The sequence below is a fragment of the Ursus maritimus genome, unplaced genomic scaffold (genome assembly GCF_017311325.1).
Source record: "Ursus maritimus isolate PB19 unplaced genomic scaffold, ASM1731132v1 scaffold_24, whole genome shotgun sequence".
Taxonomy (NCBI): domain Eukaryota; kingdom Metazoa; phylum Chordata; class Mammalia; order Carnivora; family Ursidae; genus Ursus; species Ursus maritimus.
The window spans coordinates 17,762,329-17,782,669 of NW_024424897.1; the positions used below are offsets into that span (position 1 = coordinate 17,762,329).

General features: G+C 54.5%; 1 protein-coding gene across 9 annotated transcripts in view; it reads left to right on the forward strand.

The window, feature by feature from the left end:
- The window catches only part of DCAKD (dephospho-CoA kinase domain containing), a 26,321-nt gene extending 7,376 nt beyond the window's left edge, over positions 1 to 18,945 (forward strand). For 2 of the 9 annotated variants that reach the window (XM_040640496.1, XM_040640497.1), the window contains exons 2-6: positions 10,451 to 10,683; positions 11,062 to 11,265; positions 14,203 to 14,370; positions 14,577 to 14,664; positions 17,634 to 18,945. In XM_040640496.1, the coding sequence (XP_040496430.1) occupies positions 10,572 to 10,683; positions 11,062 to 11,265; positions 14,203 to 14,370; positions 14,577 to 14,664; positions 17,634 to 17,925 (864 nt within the window). In that variant the 5' untranslated portion in view covers positions 10,451 to 10,571 and the 3' untranslated portion in view covers positions 17,926 to 18,945. The other 7 variants (XR_005837365.1, XR_005837366.1, XR_005837364.1 and 4 more) reach the window with 7 other exon arrangements.
- Positions 18,946 to 20,341: the final 1,396 nt, after the last annotated feature.

Here is a 20,341-nt window from a genome sequence, read left to right on the forward strand (position 1 = left end):
GTGTTGGGGGGGGGGGGGGGCTTTGGTTGGGGGGAGGGTAATGGCTGATTTTACCAGAATAAATCAGATGGATTTGGTGGGGTGCCAACCTAAGTCTTGGGCAATGCTAGAGACAGGCCGTTTGGGGTGGTTTTCTCTTTGCAGGGCCGTAAATTCCCACCGGATCCTCTTCTGTCTTGTGCAAGGTCTGAATTCGTCCTCCTGAGTAATATGTTTCAAGGGTTCAGATCCTTTCTTGGTGCCTTGCCTTAGGAGAAAAGATTAGGGCTGGTAACTGAAGGCAGGCAAGCAGTGAACTTCGGTTTGTTTCGAAAATGTCCCCACTGGCATGTTTTTAGATCGCTAAAAATTTTCTCTGACATTTGCAAAGGATGTGATTTCTGGTTAATTGTAAATATTAGACACTTTAAAAATGAAACTGTTATATCAGGCATGTAAATCTGCAATGGAATCTCAATACTATAGTGATTTGATTTCCCTTATCCTTTGAAAAAATATATACAAACCAGTTTAGCCTTTGAAATTTTACATTGCTGTTTTTCTTCCTTCAACTTCTATTTCTACCTAATTTCCTCCCCAGAATTTTTTTCTAATATGATACATTTTATGCTTGAAAGCCTTTGGTTTGTCATCCTACCTCTCTGCAAAAACAACAAAAAAATTAAAACTAAAACATTTTTGAAAATTGTCTTGTGGTCATAATATTAAACAATTTCTCTTGGATTGAGTTTTTATCGTAAAATATACAGTTGATCAAGACACCTGGTTTTGATCAGCTGTCAAACGTAAGTTTTATTTGAAATGCTTCTGTTCATAAGCTAGGTGGAACTTTTTAAAGTTCATGTGTGTGCCGTGTATATTTGCCAGAATGAGCAGAGCTTTTATTTGTGGCGCTGAAAAAGTTGGTTCATGTAAATAAATACGTAGGACTTGAAGGCATTTTGTTGTGGTAATACTACTCAATGCTTTGTACGCCCTCTGTGTTATGGGCCAAAAAAATCACAGTGATGTGTCATTGAAATAAATTATTAATGACCTGCCAGCAGACAGTTCTTCTAGGTCCTCCTTGAACTTTATTGAAGGCAAAGATTTGGAAACCACCTGACTCAGCAGGAGCCTTTGTTACGAGGTCACTGTAGGCAGGCACAGCCTCGGCATGAATACTGATGTTTCCAAGTCCCCCTTTGTGGTGCCAGGGGAATTTTGCACTAGGGACAGTGCACCTTAGTAAGATTTTGGCATGGCTGGGTAGTTGTGCCTTTCTTTGAAACCTGGGAGATGGGAGAGGGTAAAGGGAGACCCGGGAAGGGAGAGGATGCAGGCATGTTCCAAAGCTGGTCTGTTCCCATTGGTGGAGGTGGTGGGCATTGAGTGGGAAATGTATTCCTCCTACACTGTGCCTTTGTGCCCCTTGGAAGATCTTCAAGCATGCCCCAGGCATCCTGGAACTCTCACGCACAAATGTCTAACTTCTTTTAGCTTCCATTTCTTCACCTTTAGAATGGGCGTAAACCAAAGAACTGACTTCCCTGGGTGATTGTGCTGATCAGATGGGTTGGGGGATGTCCCTGGCACATAGACAGTGCTCAAATGGTGGGCAGCTACTCTTTTTTTTTTTTAAGATTTTATTTATTTATTTTAGAGAGCATGCAAGTGCGGGCGAGAGTGGGGGTATAGTGGGGGAGGGAGAGGAAGAGGGAAAGAACCCCAAGCAGACTCTGTAGACTCTTGCACTGAGCTGCGAGCGCCCCCCCCCCCACAATACACATACACAGGGCTCCATCCCACGACCCTGAGACCATGACCCCAGCCGAAACCACTGGCCACTTAACCGACTGAGCCACCCAGGCCGTGCAGCTACTCTTATATTCTAGTGTCCTCCCTAATGGACACCTTGCCTTCCTAGGCACTCTCTGCCTCAGTTTCCTCATCTGTGAGTCCAAGATATTGTCAGCCCAGAAATGTAGGGGTGGGAGTGATGCAGAAAAGGTTTTGTGGTTCTCATAGTAGGTTTTCTGAAGCAGTTATGCTGTTATTTTAAAATAGTTTTGAGGGGCCCCTGGGTAGTTCAGTTAAGTGTCTGACTTCTGCTCAGGTCATGATCTCAGGGTCCTGGGATCGAGCCCCATGTTGAGCCCTGAATCAGGCTCTGTGCTCAGCGGGGAGTCTGCTTCTCCTTCTCCCGGCTCATTTGCACACGCACGCTCTCTCTCTCTCAAATAAATAAAATCTTAAAAATAATAAAAATAAAATAGTTAATGTTGAGTTCCTGCTTACCTATGAGCTGGACATTTTTCTGTGTTTTATGTATTCATTCAACAGATGTTTCTGAGGCCCTTCTATTTGTCAGGCCCTGTTTTCAGCACCTTGGGTACAGTAGTGCCCAGATTCTGGGGTGAGGCAGATTACAATAGATGAACACAGGAATATGTAATACGTTGGGTAGTGGCAAGTGGGTAAGTGCTATGAAGAAGAGTGGAACAGTGAGGAGACGAGAGAGAGTGAAGTGAGGGTGCTATTTTATATATTCAGGACAGTTTCTGATAGGGCGATGGTTGGGCAGAGGAAGGCGTAAGCTGTGCAGCGCCCTGGGGGAAGAGCTTTCCATATGGAAGGAACAATAATATCCACAGACCCAAGGTGGGAGTATGCTCGGCATAGTCAAGGAGCAGCAAGGCGACCAGTGTGTCTGGAGGGCTGAGGTCAAGGGGGAGAGTGGTAGGAGGTGCTGGGAACAGAGACGACTGCGTCCATCGTGAAGCCCCTGTAGGACCCTGGAAGGACTTGGCTCGTGCTCTAGAGGAACCATTAGAGGGTTTTGAGCAGAGGGTGAAATGATTGGACTTGCATTTTTATTTATTTATTTTTAAAGATTTTATTTTATTATTTATTTGACAGAGACAGCAGTGAGAGAGGGAACACAAGCAGGGGAGTGGGAGAGGAAGAAGCAGGCTCCCAGCAGAAGAGCCTGATGTGGGGCTCGATCCCAGAATGCTGGGATCACACCCTGAGCCGAAGGCAGACGCTTAACGACTGCGCCACCCAGGCGCCCCTGGACTTGCATTTTTAAAGGCTCACACTTGCTGCTGTATCATGAGCAGACGGTTGGGGAGCAAAGGTGGCAGCCAGGAAATCGCTCAGAGGCCACTGCAGTACCCCAGGAGCAAGACGGTTGTAGGAGGACCCAGCAATGTCTCCCTGGGGTGTGAAGGTAGCCAAGAGCACAGCCAGCAGGGGGCGCTAGTGGGTGGGATGAAGATTGTGAGCCAGGAGCCAGGACACCAAAGTTTTTGGCCTGAGCAACTGAGAGGGTGAAGATGCCCTTTGGAGAAGTGGAGTAGATTGCAGTGACTGTGATGTGTCACACACTGAGTTGGGGAAGATGGGGTGACCATGACATATGTCACCTCATTCAATCCTGACAAAACCCACAAGTCGTCATTATTAATCACATTTTATATGCAAGGAAATAAGCCCACAATGCTGAAGTTGCCCAAGGCCACACAGCTAGTTAGGGGACAGAGCTGAGATCCCAGCTGAGGCCCCTGTGACTCTGAAGCCCCTGAGAGTTGGCTTTCGCTGTGATCCTTCTTCTGCATAAGCACCAGCTTAGTAGTCCAATGCAAACAACCTCCCTGCCCACCCATAAAGGCTCCCTGGACTGAGGGTTTGTGCTTGGAGAGTGCTCTGGAAGAGCACCTGTTCCCTCCCCTTCCCTTGGTGTTGGCCAGGAAAACGGAGAGGGACTTAACCGCCAACACCCTCTCTTGTGGCTCCCTCCAGGTAATTGGCAGCTTGGAGGAGGTAGTGACTTAATAGGCCTAGCAGACGAGAACTTGCACTGAGCTTTAAACAGCAGCCTCTCCCCAATAATGAAAGATTAGGAGTGGGGAAACCGTAGATAAAAATAGCACTTACTAGTTAACTGGAAAACAATATATTTTTGCAACCACTGGTTCCACGAGAAAATAATTGGGTCCCAAGGCAGGGAATGACTCGTTTTCATGAATGATTATATTGATCATTGGAGCAAAATGGATACATCCCCTTTGGAAAGCTGTTCGAAGAAGCGTCTCGCAGGTCAGGCATGCCCAGTATGAAATCCTGGGAGACTGCAGGAGGAGGAGGAGGAGGAAAGGGAGCTGCAGGCTAATGAGGGAGCCAGGACCTGCCCCCACCCCCACCCCGGCACAGGCAGGTTGGGGCTGCTGATTAAGGAATGCAGAGCAACAGAACGTGGTTCCAAGTTAAGTCCTGAGCTCTCCCAAGGGAGGAAAGAAAGAGTGGCCATTCAGGTATCGGTTTCTTATTCTCTTTAACCCATGGGATGTTTTGTTTGTTTCCTCCCCACCCCAGGAGGGATCTACTATCCTCAGGCAGCATGTTCTCATGGAAAAGGGAGCAGGCTGGGAGGTTGGTTCCAGCCTCCCCCTTGCCACTGACAGGAGAATGTGACCCCAGGTATTTTCTCTCCCCTTCCCTGGTCATGGACTCCTTCAGCTGTTCATTCTGTAAAGAGCTTTCAAACCCCTTCTCCTAACTGACAGGGAGCCTTGGTGAGTGCTTGGCAGAAGTGTGCCAGGCACTTAGAATGAAACACTTTGATGTACGATCTCTTCTACTCTTCACAGCCACTCGGGGTAGGTGCCATTAGCTCCATTTCACAGATGAAGAAACCCAATCAACGAAAGGTTAAGTAACTTGACCAGTATCGCTCACCTGGTACATGACGGGTAGACATTGGGCACTATGCTAGATGCCGGAGACAAAGGGCTGCGAGCGACATGGCTCGTGATCTCATGGAGCTTGTTTTATTTAACACATTGAAAGCAGTCACACAAACACAGTGGGTACAGGGAAGGAGAAGAATGGTGCAGAGAGAGGTCAGGGGCCTGATTTGAGGTGGGGGTTGGATGAGGCTGCTCTGAGTGGAGCTATGATGTTCCCTCTTGCTGCTTTCAGGTCCTTGCTTAGACCTCCCTGGTCCTGATTTAAGACGACGACCGCTGAGGCACCTGGGTGGCTCCATCGGTTAAGCGTCTGACTCTTGGTTTCAGTTCAGGTCATGATCTCGGGGTCATGAGATCAAGCCCTGCGTTGGGCTCTGCACTCAGCGTGGTGTCTGCTTCAAATTCTCTGCCTTTCCCACTGCCCCTTCCCCCACTTGTGCACATCCTCTCTCTCTCCCTCTCTCTCTAATAAATAAAATCTTTTTTTTTTTTAAGATTTTATTTATTTATTTGACAGAGATAGAGACAGCCAGCGAGAGAGGGAACACAAGCAGGGGGAGCGGGAGAGGAAGAAGCAGGCTCATAGCTGAAGAGCCTGATGTGGGGCTCGATCCCATAACGCCGGGATCACGCCCTGAGCCGAAGGCAGGCGCTTAACCGCTGTGCCACCCAGGCGCCCCTCTAATAAATAAAATCTTAAAAAAAAAGACAGTGAGCCCCATTGCTCTTGATATGATCCCCCACTGACATCAGCATACATATTTTGAGTTTATTATTTACACCCTTGCCCCACCCCCCGCCTCCCACAGTACAGTGTGGGCTTTGCTTGGAGAGGGCTGGCACTCTGAGCAGTGTCTGGTGCCTGATTGACTAAAGGAATGAATGCAGAATAAACCTAGGGAAGTTAGCCAGGAAGTGAGCGTGGTGGCAGGGGGAACAGCATAGCACCTGGAAGCTCTGAGGTGGGAAAGAGCCTGAATATTCAGGGACAGAAAGCAGGCATGCAAGGCATGGCCCAGGTTCCTTGACGGGGCGGGGGGGGGGGGGGGGGAGCAGAGATGTCGAAGGTGGGTAGGTTACATGGGGCCCAGAGGCTTCTGTGAGAAGGTGAGAAGCCAGGAGGATAGGAGAAGAGGGAAGAAGGCAGTGAAGGTTTTAAGCAGGGGAGTGACATGATCAGAAGTTCACTTGAAGCCATGACCCTGGCCATTTTGGGAAAGTCCAGGTAAGGGGTGGAGGGTGGAGTTAAGAAGCCACTGGACAGGTCTGGGTGCAGGGGATGGGACTTAGGTTTTTAGGGTAGGCCTAGTGGGGTCAGAACTAGGACAGACAGCAAGGTGGTAGCGGGGTTTTGTGTCTGGAGACCTATGGAGCAGCCTACTCTCATTTTTCCCTAAGAAACACCACCAGAGAAGATTCCAAGAGAGACATTTTTTTTTTAAGATTTTATTTTTAAGTAATCTCTACACCCCACGTGGGGCTCAAACTCATAACCCCAAGACCAAGAGTCGCACACGCTCCACTGACTTATTCAGGCAGGCGCCCCAAAACTATTCTTCCTTGAATGTTCCTTGAACAGTCTCTGGGCTGTTGGTGCCCAAGAGGTAAACAATGAAAGGCGGTTTGGGGAAGCTCAACGAGAGGGACCCCCCATTTACAGAGCACAGTGGCATTCGCTCCTCACTTCACCGACTGCAGACCCCACCTCTGTGACTCAAGTCCCGACCCTTTTCTTCACACCCTGCTGTCTTTCCCCTGACAGGGAGAGTGAGGGAGAAGAAAGGATTTGGAGGTGGCCCCCCTGGGACTGGAGGCCCGCCTTGGCTGACGAAGCCAGGCCTGGGATCCTTTCCCAGAATCCAGCTTCCATTTCTCTTGTGCTGGGCATTCGCCTTCTCTGTTACCATGGGACTCGGGGTCATCCTTCCTCCGCCAGCCAAGCCGGCTCTGGGAACAGCTTTTGGTATTGAGGAGGAGGATTCCCGGGCCACCAGCGGTCTCATCATTCATTGGTCCCCCAGGCGAACATCTCCTGACAGCTCTGGGAAGTGCTGCACCACAAAAGGGAGGAAGAGAGCCCCAGTTAGCATCAGCCCCGGGCTCGCAGGTGTGGAGACTGAGGGTCAGACAGAGGCAGGTACTTGAGGGATCAGCTTTTTGTCATTTATGGAGCACTTACCGCCCTTGGCCAGGCTGGTGGAAGGCTACCCCTGTCCCATAGTTTTATAGCTGAGTGCAGAGAGACTGGGACCCAGGCTTCTTGACTTAGAGTCTGTAAGCTTCCATTTTATTTTTATTATTTTTTTAAAGGTTTTATTTATTTGACAGCACACAAGAAGGGGGAGCAGCAGGCAGAGAGAGAGGGAGAAGCAGGCTCCCCGCCAAGTGGGGAGCCCAATGCGGGGCTCGATCCCAGGACCCTGGGATCATGACCTGAGCCGAAGGCAGACACTTAGCCGACTGAGCCACCCAGGCGCTCCTAACCTTCCACTTTAGCAGCAGTTCTGGTGCCCAGCTGGCTGGGACAGGAGGGTGGAGCCTGGGTTTCTGTACCTTTTCTGCAGTTCCGTGGGGGATTCAGATCAGGGCCCGGTTTGGGAGTTGCTGTGAGGTTCCCACTGCCTGCGTGTAAATGGCGGTGGAATGAGGGGAAGCGAGCAGATTGCAGAGGACTTTGGAGCAGGAGCAGGGTCCGCGGCACAGGCTACCAGAGGTGGTCACTACTGCCTGGGTCTCCCTGGGGAGGAGCTGCCGGACAGGGCTGGGTGAGTCTTAGGGGCAGTCGGAACCTCAGCCTTCGTTTCCTCCTCGCTAAGCCTTGAGGGGACGTGGGCTCTTGCTAGCTGCAGCTCCCGCCTTGGGCAGGTCCAGGAGCAGGACTGTGAGTGGGTCCGCACGCACACACGCATGCACGCACACGTGCATACGTGCACATACACATATGCACACGCATGCATACATACACATACATGCACACATGCATACACACGCGTGCACGCACACACACACCCAGACCCAGGGTGAGTCCCGTGTGATCACTCTGGCTCACCTGTTGCTGCTCTGTTCTTGGCTGCTTTCATTTGTGACTGTGTCTCCCTCCAGTTCCCCTGAGAGGCAAGACCTGAGTGTTCCTTTGGTTCCCCGAGAGGTCCCCGAGGCGGAGCTGCAAGGCCCAGAGGAGCGCAGTCCGTGGTTAGCGGAGGGATGAGTTATGCACGGCTTGCTGGACGGGAACAGCTGTTATCTGTCCAGGCCCTTTCAGCCAGGGGCCCACGGCCTCCCAGGACATGTGCTCCTCCATCCCCTTGGCCTTCCTGACAGAGGCCAAGCAGCTGTTGGTCTGTTTCCACAGATGGTCGCCCAAAGCACGGAGAAGGGAAGATACTCATTAAGCTACCCCGCGAGTCTGGGGCCGAGCTGAGCCTGGAATTGACATCTGGGCTCTGGTTGCTGTCCATAAGACCTACCCCCTGTTCTGCGGAGGGAAGACACCCATATGACCGTCTAGAAGTCATTTCTCTTTGGCTCTGAATGGATTTGCGTAGAGCCATATTCACCGTCCTTATTTTCTTTTAAAGATAAATTAATTTTTCATTTCCTGAGTATGTTAAGGCAGGAGTCTAGACTCAGAGGTGGGAGCCCTGAATTCATTTCAGGCTCCACTAATGGCTGTGGCCCTGGGTAAGTCCCTTGCTCTCTGCGGTCCTTAATCGCCTCACTGGAAATGAAGAGTTAGAGTCGATTCCAAGCCTGTGACACAGCAGAGCTGCTCCATCGCCAGAGATTCTGACTCAGTGTGTCGGGGGAGGGGTGCTGGTCCTGTGAACGGGCAGGAGCTGAGGCCACCTGCCCCGCTGGGCCCCTTCAGCCAAGTCTGGCGAAGTTGGGTGCCCAGGTGACAGCAGCTTGCTTTCCACAGTGAGGGGCCAGGGCCTCGTTAGAGAATTGGCCCTTGCCCCTTCCGTCCGCCACCGCCTCTTCTCAGGCTCCACTCCCATTCTTCCAGATTGGTCTGCAGTGGAGAGGCAAGCTCACGGCTTGGGGGACAGCAGGACAGAGCTGGGGTTACAGTGCTGTTGCTGGACTTTCCATTTCAAAGCTTCAGCTGAGTGAACAAAAAACAATTATTATTTTTTGACAACTGAACCTCATCCTTAAGTCCTCTCTGTGTCAACTGGAGGGAGACCACCTGGGGGCGACCCCAGGCTCACAGAGGTTGAGGAGAAATGCTTCGCAAATGGTCTAATAATTGAGTTAGGTCCCTCCATGTGGATGATGACTCTGGTGGGTATTCTCCTCTTTCCTCCCCTGGCTGCCCTGGGAGAACAAACCTGGGCAGATTTAACCTTCTGGGTTGGTCCCACCCACCCACCCACATCCGAGCAGCTGCCTCCCCCTGTCACTTGGTGTGTCCTCAGGGGAGGCAAACTCATTTTGGCATAAGCTCAAGCAAAGTGTAATTAGGACAGTAAATCTGCCGTTTTACAAAAAAAAAAAAAAAAAAGTCCCGTGACAGATTTCAAGGTCCTGGAGAAGTGATTTGATGCTGAGGGAGGGATGGGAGAGACTTGGCCTTCCATTTAATTTCTCCCAGCCTGGGAGCCAAGTCCCAGACATGGTAACCTTGGTCACTACAGAAAATGCAACGTGACTTTAAACAAGTCTTTTGTGAGATAGTCTGAGGCAGTAAGAATGGGGACGTTACTTCACGAGTGTCTGTTTTAGTCTCCGTGCCGTGCGGTGTGGCTTCGGCGCCCGCCTTCCATCCCACGTCTCCGTCCTCACTTCTCCTCCTGGACATTCTCCGTGGAAATGGCAGTGTCCCGAGGGCTTCAGATAGATGCATTTTCTCATTCGGTCTGCAAACAGCCTAAGGAGATAGGTTCCGTCACCCCCATTTTATGGATGAGAACACTGAGGTTCCGAGAGACAGGCGACTTGCCCAGGGCCACACAGCATCGTACGTGGAGAAACTGGGCCTGAAGAGGCCCCGGCTCCTAACCTCTGCTGCGCTGCTATGCTCGGTCTGAGAGCCGCCACCCCCACGCCAAGCTCAAGAGTTCCCTCCCGCAGCCTGTCATCCTTCCCGCAGAGTGCTCCCCGCCTCACAGTCCTCCCCGGCAAGATCCGCACTCCTCTAAACCTCAGGCCTCCTGGCCCCCCAGCCACCGCTTCGTCTGAGCTCCGCATCTTGGCCACTTCTGGTTGAGGAGGGAGGATTCTTCTCGGTCTAGACTAGACGCCCAGTCAGTGCTGGTGCCGGGGGGGTTGGGCAGGCAGGACATTCTTCCCCGTGAGCCTCAGCGTCCCAGACTACAAAGTGAAGGCCGGAAGGGGTGCTCTGTGGGCACCTGGCAAGGGCCTTGGGTTCACCACAGAGGGACAGGTGTCCCCTTCCTACTTGAAATTTGCCTGCAACCGGGTACTGCTTCCTCCAGAAAGTATTCTGCTTAACAGCACCTGACCTTGTTCTGCTTACTCAGCGTTTTGATTGCTAAATTTATACACTGCTGGTTTGCCTTGTTTATGAATGTTTTCTAAACACTACTGGAGGCCCGTCCTGAAAGAGTTTTTCTATCTTAGGATGGAGAGTTTCCCAAGCTCAGAGCTCCACTCTGCCCGGGCAGACTGCATCTCCCTTCTGTTCCTTTGTGCCACCCCCCCACCCCCACCCCCTGGCCTTCAGGGACACTCATCAGGCCTCCTGCTGTCGTCCCCAGGCAGGTCCGTCCTTCTGACATTCCTGGAGTGGGCCATCCCAACCAGCCAGGCGGGCCCTAACTCTGGTGATTCCCCGGCTCCTGGTTCGGCATTCTCGCTGGCCTCCTCTTCCCTGGGAAGATGTTTCTGGTGGGCCTCACAGGGGGCATCGCCTCGGGCAAGAGCTCGGTGATCCAGGTGTTCCAGCAGCTGGGCTGTGCGGTGATTGATGTTGACGTCATCGCCCGCCATGGTGAGTTGGGAGGGGCAGCTGGTGGATCTGTGTGCAGCAGCTCCCCCGTCCCCCTTTCTGCCATCATGTCTCACCTTTTCCTAAGTCCTTTCAAGGCCTTGGAGGAGGGGAAGGCTTTCCTGTCGGCCCTGGTCTGATTGCCTGCTCCCCGCCCCTTCCCTTTCCTTGTCCCTCTCCTTCCCCTCACCCTATGACCCACTGGAGGGGTTCCATGTGCTCTGCTCTCTTCCTCAACTGCTTTCCCTCGTCTCATTTGGTTTTTGCTCCAACTGAAAGAGACACCCGTGGGTTCCCCCTTCATTTTGCCTCTAGTCATTTGGGGGCCTCTGGCTGGGCTGGAGGCTCTAGAGAGTGACCCAGCCCCTCCTCCTGCCACAGTCGTCCAGCCAGGATACCCCGCCCACCGGCGCATCGTGGAGGCCTTCGGCACCGAGGTCTTGCTGGAGAATGGTGACATCAACCGCAAGGTCCTGGGGGACCTGATCTTTAACCAGCCCGACCGGCGGCATCTGCTCAACACCATCACCCACCCGGAGATCCGCAAGGAAATGATGAAGGAGACCTTCAAGTATTTCCTCCGAGGTAAAACCCGGGGCCTGGGACAAGGGTGGGGCAGAACCCTCTTCTTCCAGGGCCGGGGCCCTCTTCCTTTGCACAAAGGTTAGCCAGGGAGAAGGGGAGCTGGCTGGCCTGGCTGGCCAGTTCACACTATTCTTGTGCACCCCCAACGCAGAGCCACGTGGCAGCCCCAGAGGAAAGGTCCGCATGTCCCTTAGCATTTAAAGAGGTTGACAATGGAGTGAGAAGAGACACTTGAGGCTTTTGAGCCACGATCCCCAGGAAGTAAGTTGATTTTTCTAGCAGGGTTGGGCGTAACAATAGCCGACAAAGAATGGAGTCTGGAGACCTGAGTTTCAGTCCTGGCCTCATAGCATCTAGCTGTGTGCCTTTGTCAAGTGAGCCAGCCTTCCCTCTGCATAGTAAGGCTAACAATGCCAACGTCGAGAAGCTATTCGGGGGACTGAGTCCACATCAGTGACTGTCCATCAGCACATGGTATAACCCGTGGTCAGAGTCAGCTTTGGTGCTGGTCGGGCTGCCTGGAAAATAAGCTTGCAGACTGGACATTGGGGAGGGCCCAGAATGGCCAGGTACAGGGCCGGGGCGGGGGCGAGGGGGGGCTCCTACGAGGAGGATAGTCCTTCAGGTTTAGGCCTCGGTGGAGAGAATTAGCCTGGCGTGCACCGGGACTGAAAGAAGGGGCAGTGAAAACCGGGGTCTGTGCTTAGCTGGCAAGAACCTTTCCTGGAGGTTCTCCCAAGCTACAGCCCCGGTGCCGGCCCTGTTCTTAGGACGGTTTTGGGCCGGAGTGACCTGATCAGGTGCAGGATGGGGTCAGTCGCCACCAGTGGAGGAGCAGAGGGCAGGGGCCGGCCCGGGGCCCCTGCAGATCTGCCCGCCAGCCTCTGGCATAGGTGGCCGCCAGCCCGGGCGGCAGAATGGAAGCCTGGCCGCTTGTCTCACCACCGTCAGTCACAATGCTGAGACTTTGTTCCTGGAGGGTATGGGGGAGCCTTCTAGGTTTTCTCGTGGCTTTTGCACTGTGATCCTGGCCTTATTTTATCCTCTCACGCATCAAGTTCTCATGCGGAGTGGGAACCTCTCCCCACCCTATCTTCCTCTGGCCTGCACCTCCCTTCAGAAGGAAAGAGAGGACTTGATAGACATCCACGGTGTTGACGTCCCCCACCCCCATCCCCTTTCCCCTGCTCCGGCCGGGGCGGGAGGGGGCTCCAGGCATTGTGCCTGCTGGACCAGCTTGCCCTGTGTCTCAGGACCTTACTGCAGACCTCCCCCCCCTCCCTCAAGGAGAGTCTCTGGACTCTTTCTGCCTTTGTCCTGCCTCTCCTGTCTGTGCGAGGACCCCTCCTGGCCCCCACCCAGGAGCGAAGCCTTCTGCCTTTCAGTCCTGCCCTTTCGTGTTTGCTCCCCGGCCAGTTGCGAATACATCTGCAGGGCTTTGAGGCGGCGGCAGCGCCTCTTCCCTTCTGAAATTAAGCAGCGGATAATGTCACCCGCTCTAAAGTTCTCCTGCTGTGTCATCCACCCAGCCTCCCCTCTCCCCAACCACCACCACTTAAATAAAAGCCAGAAAGCTCTTTTCAGCTCGATAAGGTGAAAAATGGGGACAACAGCTGTGGCTTCCACAGTCCCAGTTTTTCCCTGATGAGTATAACAAACGCGACTGTCAAGGTTGGTATAATCAAACGTCAGATAAGATCACCAGCTGTCGGGGAGGTCTCTGTGCAGGCAGACGGATGTCTTAATAGAGTCAGGATAGTTTGCAGAGCTTATCAACCAGGAGGGATGTGACAGCTGAATAGCCCTTTGCCGCTGAACCAAGGAGCTGGCCGCGAGCTCCCGAGAGGGGCCGAGGAGAAAGGACAGTGAGGGGACAGGGACGGGTGGGGCCGGAGCAGGAAAGGGAGATAAGAGGCCCAGAGAGGGTCTGGTCTTGGCTTCTGTTCTGAGCTGGGAGGGGAGCGGGAGAACTGGAATTGTGGGCACCCCTCCCTTCCAGGGAACGGTAGTAATAATAACCATCATTTATGGGGCACTTGGGAGTGTCTGGGTGAGGCGCGGAGTGGTTTACGAGCCTTCGCTCATTGGATCCTTACCGTCCTCCTGGGGGGAGGTAGCCTTCACTCACGGATGAGGTTCGTTCAGGGGCCCAAAGTCACATGATGGGAAAGTGGGGGTGCTGCAAACCCAGGCCTGTCATCAGAGCCCATTCTCCTAACCCCCTCGTTCAACTGAAGGTTTTTCTTGGGCTTCCCGAGCAGCAGATGCTGGGGAACAGGCACCCCAGTGGCTTGGGTCATGCACCCTGTCCCCTGTGTGTGCGTCTGGCTCTGTGGTTGGAAGTGTTTGCGGTGGGACACCAGCCAAGCCAGGCAGGCATCTCTGAGCAGAGGCAGTGCCCATCCCCTTCCCTCACGGCTCCTGGATCCCTGCCAGCTTTTTGCACATACACAGGGGACACTGGCCCAAAGAGAACTAGGAGTGTGTAGCCCGTAGTGTTTGGGGGTGGGCAGCCCAGGAGCACGCCCTCTCACCGTGGGTGAGGGTACCGCCCTTGACTGGCCTTGGCCTGGTATTGGGAGGGCCAGCCAGTGCCTTTTACCGCACTGGAGTGACTTATGTTTCCTTAGTCATAACCACCCACCACCTCCCTGGCGTCCCTGCAGTCCTTGGCTGGAGGCCCGCCTCCAACGCAGAGAAGCCACCTCTCCTTCTGGGGCTATTGCCCCACCCCCATAGGAGTCTTGTGAAGAGCTGGCCGAGATCGCCATGCAGGACTCTTCTTCAGCAGGGAGCCACACTTTTGTTTTCATTTTGGGGTTTTTTTTTGAGCAAAGATGGGTGAAGGAGGGCAGAAAGGGCCCAGTTCCTCCTGGAAACTCCCCAGCCTCCTTCAACTCTGTGTCATTTCCTTGCTCATAAATAACAACCCTTTAGGTTCAAGATCAAGGCGAACCCAGCCCTTGGCACCTGCCCTGCTCACCTCACCGGCTTCGCCTCCCGTCGTGCAAGGCCTCCATGGCCGGGGCAGTAGAACCTCACAGCTCCTGGGGGCCCTCACCTCCATTCATGTTCAAGTCTCAGAAGCCCCGCCTGCATTTCAAGGCCAGTACAGATGCCCTCCCTCCTGCAAGGTCCTCCCCGGTCATCCTAGGTAGGAACGACGGTCTGCAGAATGGTACCGGAACTGCTAGCGTTCAGGTTATGCCCGTCCTTGTAGGGTCTCCCCCTCCGCCAGGGAGCTCTCACCTGACGCGGTCCTTAGTGCTGGCTTGCAGAACTGAACCGCGGGCTTCCGGCTTCTCCCCCAGGATACCGCTATGTGATTCTGGACATCCCCCTGCTGTTTGAGACCAAGCAGCTGCTCAAGTACATGGCGCACACGGTCGTGGTGTACTGGTGAGTGCGTGCGGGCCGGGCCTGGCCCTGCGGTAAAGCGCGTACCTGAGAAATGGCCCACGTTGCTTTGCCCTTACCCCGCGGGGCGACCGGGAGGCACTGGGGGTTTGGGCGGCTGTGTCCAGAACCTACAGGAAGGACTTGTGTGCCTGACCCAGATATGCCCCCAAGTAGGTGTGGGAAGTGAAGGGCCCCAGGCTTCTCTAGTTGCTTGGGAGGGGCTCCCCCTGCTGGCTATTGGGGGCACTTCAGCCCAGATGCCCTGAGCTACCACGTTGTTAATCTCTGGATCCTTTCCCCTCCTCTAGCACTTCCCACCTTTCCAGACAGCTCCACATTTATTACTTCACTCGATTTAGCTTTTAGCATGAAGCGTTTGGGGCAGGAGCTGATATTTGTGAATTACAGAAGAGAAACTTAAGGGGGGAGTTCCTTGAGGTGGTGTCCAGGGTCCCCCTTGGCAGCACCGATGAATGGACAGTTGCCCGGAGGGAACTGTCAGAGTCCGACTAAGGAGGGAGCTGTGTTCTCCGAATCCCTCAGGACACGGTGCAAACCAGAATCCAGTTTTGGCAAACAGAGCCAGATCAAAGCGTCAGAGAAAATGAGTCACAGTCCCAGGGGGTGAGAGAGTAGATGAGGCTGCAGGGTGTCTCTGCCTCCCAGAAACTTCCTGGATGCCACCCACAAGTGCAGCAGACACAGAGGTGGGCACTTGGCTCTGTGGGTATTTTGGGCACAGGGTGGCTCTCCGGAGACTGGTGCGTGGGAGGCTTCTAGCACAAGCGGAGGTAGGACCTGGCGTGCTGGTGCCCCGAGCTTCACCCTGCCGGCCCCCGCGGCTGCCCAGCGAGAGCTGCCATGGAAAGCCCGGTCGGAATCCGCTGAGCCTCATGGAGGGACTCCGGCATCCTCATAGTTCCCCCCACCCCACCCCAGCCCGTGTCTCCCGTGGAAACCTGCAGCCTCTCTGGCTTCTCTGTTCCCTGTCTGTGAAAGGCTTATCAGCGGAGGCCAAGCACATGCCATGAAGACTTTGCCTTGGAGTCTTAATGCAATTGGAACTTTGCACCAAGGGATCCAAAAAGGCGGGGGGTGGGGGGAGTCTTCCAGCAGAGGTGAGAACACTGGCTGTATCTGTAGTCACAGATGACCCCACGCCTGCCCTGCCTTGCGCTCTCCCTCTGGCTTGGTCTGTTCACTACGAGCAGAGAGCGCGTGGCTCCTGGCAGGTACGCTGGGTCCATAGACGAGGCCTCTTCTGCAGGAACTCCTCCAGGCCCGCTCACCAGCCAGGGGAGGCTTTGCCAGAATCCCGGGTGCTGTTCACACCTCACTTTCAGGCTTGAGAGAGAAGCCAGAGACATGGGAATGGGCGATTATTTGCTTTTCATAAAAGGGATCTACACTGTACAAAATGAAAGCTCCTCTCTTGATTCCTGTAACTATCAGACTATCCCCGGTGCGTTTGAAATAATAGGGTGCATTTACCAAAGTGTGATTATACCAAAACGGGATTATTCACATTTTTGAGAAATTTGCCAGTTGCCAAGTGTTTGGATAAAAATCCTCTTCCCACAAATAGCATCAGTCCTTGAACTAACCATAGGAGCTTCTCTCTGAGCCCCAGAAAGGGCTGTCAGGGAGCTCAGCCTTCACGTTCCAGGAAGTCCTCCTGTCTAGGCCACACCTTCTGAAGGCTATGCCCTCACAGGTGGCTCTAAGCTACCCCTGTTCACCCAGATTTCACAGCGTCCCTAAGATTCAGTCCTTGTTTTTAGCCAGGAAGGGATTGGCCCCATGACCTCGACAGGACGGTGTTCCTGTAACAAAGGAAACCAGAAGTCTGACTTACTTTTCAAGGCTGGTATAGACACCATCCTTCGACAAGTTCTTCTCTGATCGGCCAGCCAGAAATGATTTTCTGGAGCATTCTGTTCTGAACAGCACTGGAATTGACTAGTGTTCAGGTTGTGTCTGTCCCTGGAATGTGTGTCTTCACATCCCGGGAGGGCCTCTGGTCTAGGCCACACCTAAAAGGAGACCAAACTGTAGTGATCAGATCCTCTCATCTTAACAGCTGGGAAAGCTCAGGCCTAGTGGCAAAGCAGACAGCCCCCAGAGGCAGAGCCTGCTCCCTCTTACTCCCTCTGAGGGGCTCAGGTAGCCACAGAACTAGAGAGAGGTTGGAGATGACCCCCTTCCAGAGGACAGCCTAGAGCGGGTCCTGTGTAGCCAAAGGCAAGACGGGAAGTTTCCTGGGTAAGGACTTAGGGGGTAACATCAGAGTGGGCGAAAGGCCTAGTCTTTGAATTTCCTTTGCAGTCGGGAGATGGGTGGTGTTTAGCTTAGCTTGTGATGCATCGTCCCGTCCCAAGGACCAGCTCCAGCGCTCCAGTCCTTGCTCCAAGGGGAGGCACCCTGGGGCTGGCCCGTCCTGCTGTGTCAGTGGCATCAAGCCCAGCGGCCGCTGTCTTGGCTCTCAGTGTCCAGGCTGGGGGTGGGAAGGCAAGGAGAGGGGGTCTCTGTGGTGGCTCGGGAAGCTGTTTTGGATGCAGCAGGCCCAAGCCCCAGGGGAACTACAGGAAGTGACTGGCTTGCAGGCACAAGCCTTCCAGTAAAGGTCACCCATCCAGGGACTCAGGATGTAGCTGATGCCAGATGACCAGATCTTCCCATCTTGTCACTGGGAAACTGCGGGCCTAGTGGCAAGCCAGAGAGACCCCAGATGGCGACGAGCAGCTGCTGCAGCCCTCCCCCTTCCTGTTGATGCTGAGGGACTTCTCAAGCCCATCGAGCTACGGGGGTCCTCACAAAGCGTGGGTTGAGGTGGGAGTCGCCCCCCTCCCTGGCCACTGCCCTGAAAGAGATTTGAGGGAAGGGGCTCCCCCCCCCCCCGGCCCGTGACTTGCCCATGGGAGGGAGGCTGGGGCCTGCGGTCCTGAGCAACGCTCCCGCCCCGTCCTCAGTGACCGGGACACGCAGCTGGCGCGGCTGATGCAGCGGAACCACCTGAACCGGCAGGACGCAGAGGCCCGGATCGAGGCCCAGCTGCCCCTGAAGGACAAGGCCCGCATGGCCCGCCACGTCCTCGACAACTCGGGGGAGTGGAGTGTCACCAAACGCCAGGTCGTCCTCCTGCACGCCGAGCTGGAGCGCTCCCTGGAGTACCTGCCCCTGAGGCTCGGGGTCCTGACGGGGCTGGCAGGCCTTGCTGGCCTCCTCTACCTGCTCACGCGCTGCCTCCTGCCTTCGCCCTAGCCGGCGCTGCCGACACAGGAGGCCCTGGGCCTCCATGTCCTCCGAGGCTGAAGCAGGTAACAGATGCATCCCGTGTCCTCCCAAGCCCGTCAGCGCACGCACACACACACACACACACACACACGCACTGAAGCTGGGCTGAGCCCCGCACTGGGCCGACCCTTCTTTGGAGTGCATCCTGTCTGAGGCAGAGAAAGCCCCTGTCAGTAGCTACTCTCCCCACCTTCCCTGGGGCCCCTCCCTCTGGGCCCACGCACAGCATGGTGTCCGTGATGGGGCGTGCAAGCGATGGTGGGAAACTGCTGTAAATTTCTTGGGGGTGCAGGCAAGGAGCACTGTTTCTGTGGCCATGGGCAATGTTCAAAACTGGAAGATTCCCTGGGCTTGAACCCTGTCCAAACACATGCCCCATCATGACCAAAACCTGCGTCCTGGACCAGGGAAATAATCGTGGACCAAGGGCTGCCACCTTCGGACAGGATTCTCCCCCCCAGGTCGAAGCCCTCGGCCAGAATGCAGTGAGGACTCCCTTGTTGGTAATGCGGTGGCGGGGCCTCTTGTGAGATGACCCACTGTGCCACCTTGGCATTTCTCCAGCATTCCCCATACCCACTCCCCACCTGCCACCAGTCTGCCTCCCACTCTGTGTCCTCCTCGCCCTGAACTCTTAGCAGTCCACACACATGCACGAGGCTGTCTCTTGCCTCTGGGCCTTCGCTCTGCTGTTCCCTCACCTAGGATACCTTTTGTTTTTCTGTAGCTGCATAACTCCCAGCTCAAACACCATCTGGAGCCCCAGGCTGGGTCAGGTGCTCTGGGATAGCCTGCTGCCCCCCCACCCTCCGCCACTGTGTTTTACTTTAATCCACAGAATTGTAATCAGCCAAAAGCTGGTTGGTCTCTCCTACTAGACTGTAAGCCCTTCGAGGGCCGGGACTGTGTCTTGTTCATCTCCGTGTTCCCGGTGCAGAGCCGGACTCGCCATTGGTGCTTAATAAAGTCAAGTGTGTTGATCTGGAATGCCCCGTACTGCCATTTTTCCCCTAGCCCCGGGAACTGACTGAGGTTCCCAGACCTGGCTGATGCCATTTGGGGTTACACTTGGCCTCCTTCCACACTGAGGCCCAGGTGCCTCACTTCCCCAGGGCCCCGGAAGGTTCAGTAGCCCTGTGATGTCTCCCGAGGCCCCCGGAGGATTCCAGCGAGACCCAGGGGTACCCTGTGGGAGGTGGGTGAAGGTGCTGGGGCGGCGTCCCATTCACTCACTTTATCTTCCTTCCCCAACCAATTAGACCAGTGTAGACTTCAGCTTTCTCTTGCCACCGCCGGCAGACCTGCCCGGCAGCCTATTAAGGCCAGAACTGAGCGTGACAAATGCAACGAGCCTGTGGTGGCCATAGTTAGCACCCCCTTTCCCAGAGCTGCTCGTGCCTCAGAGCCCCACTCGTGAACGCACTGCACACCCCCCAGGGGCAAAGAAAGGCTCAGCAAGGGGGTGTGTGGCTCCAGGGTGAGGGCCGGGGCAGGATGGGAAAGCAGAAGGCCGCTGCCTCCCCAGGTTCCTGGGGCCTGGCCAGAGGAGGAAAAGGAGGAAAGGCACGGACCCTTACAGTGCCCTGTCACCCCAGTTGGTGAGGAAATGACTCTTCACAAATGCCTGTGACCTTCTGGACGGTGTGCTGGAGGTGTAACACCCTAGGGGTGACATGACTCTGATGAGGTCGGGGGATCTGATGCAGGTCACAGAGCCGGGCATTGGGCCGCTGGCGGCTATGCCCCTGAGCCTCGTCAAGGACAAGCAGCCCTGGGATCGCACTGGGGCTTGGCCTCCTGAATGGGACCTCCTGACTGGTGTTTCTTTGATCAAGTTAGCTTCATGATGCCTACATCAAAGGACCTGATAAGTGGAGGGCAGTGAAAGCCCTTTGCAAACTGTAAAGTTCCAAAGAATTCTGTCCTGCTGCATTTGACGCAAAAACGTCAGAGGATAGTCAGACTGGCAGGTGTGCAGAAAAGGCGGGCCAGTCTTTCTGGTGCCCCGGTCCTGCCCCACCTCCCACCTCCCTCCTCCCTCCTCTGGCCTCCCTTCCCAAGCTTCGTGGCCCTAGGCAGCCTTAGAAGGCCTACTGGGGGGACCTGGCTGGCTCAGTCCATGGAGCATGTGACTCTGGATCTCCGGGTTATGAGTTCAAGCCCCACACTGGGCTTAGATCTTACTTTAAAAAAAGAGGGGGGGGTGCCTGGGTGGCTCAGTCGTTAAGCGTCTGCTTTCGGCTCAGGTGGTCCTGGAATCAAGCCCCACACTGGGCTTCCTGCTCAGTGGAGAGCCTGCTTCTCCCTCTCCCTCTGCTTCTCCCCGTTTGGGCTCTCTCTCTCTCTCGCTCTGTCAAATAAATAAATAAATAAATAAATAAAT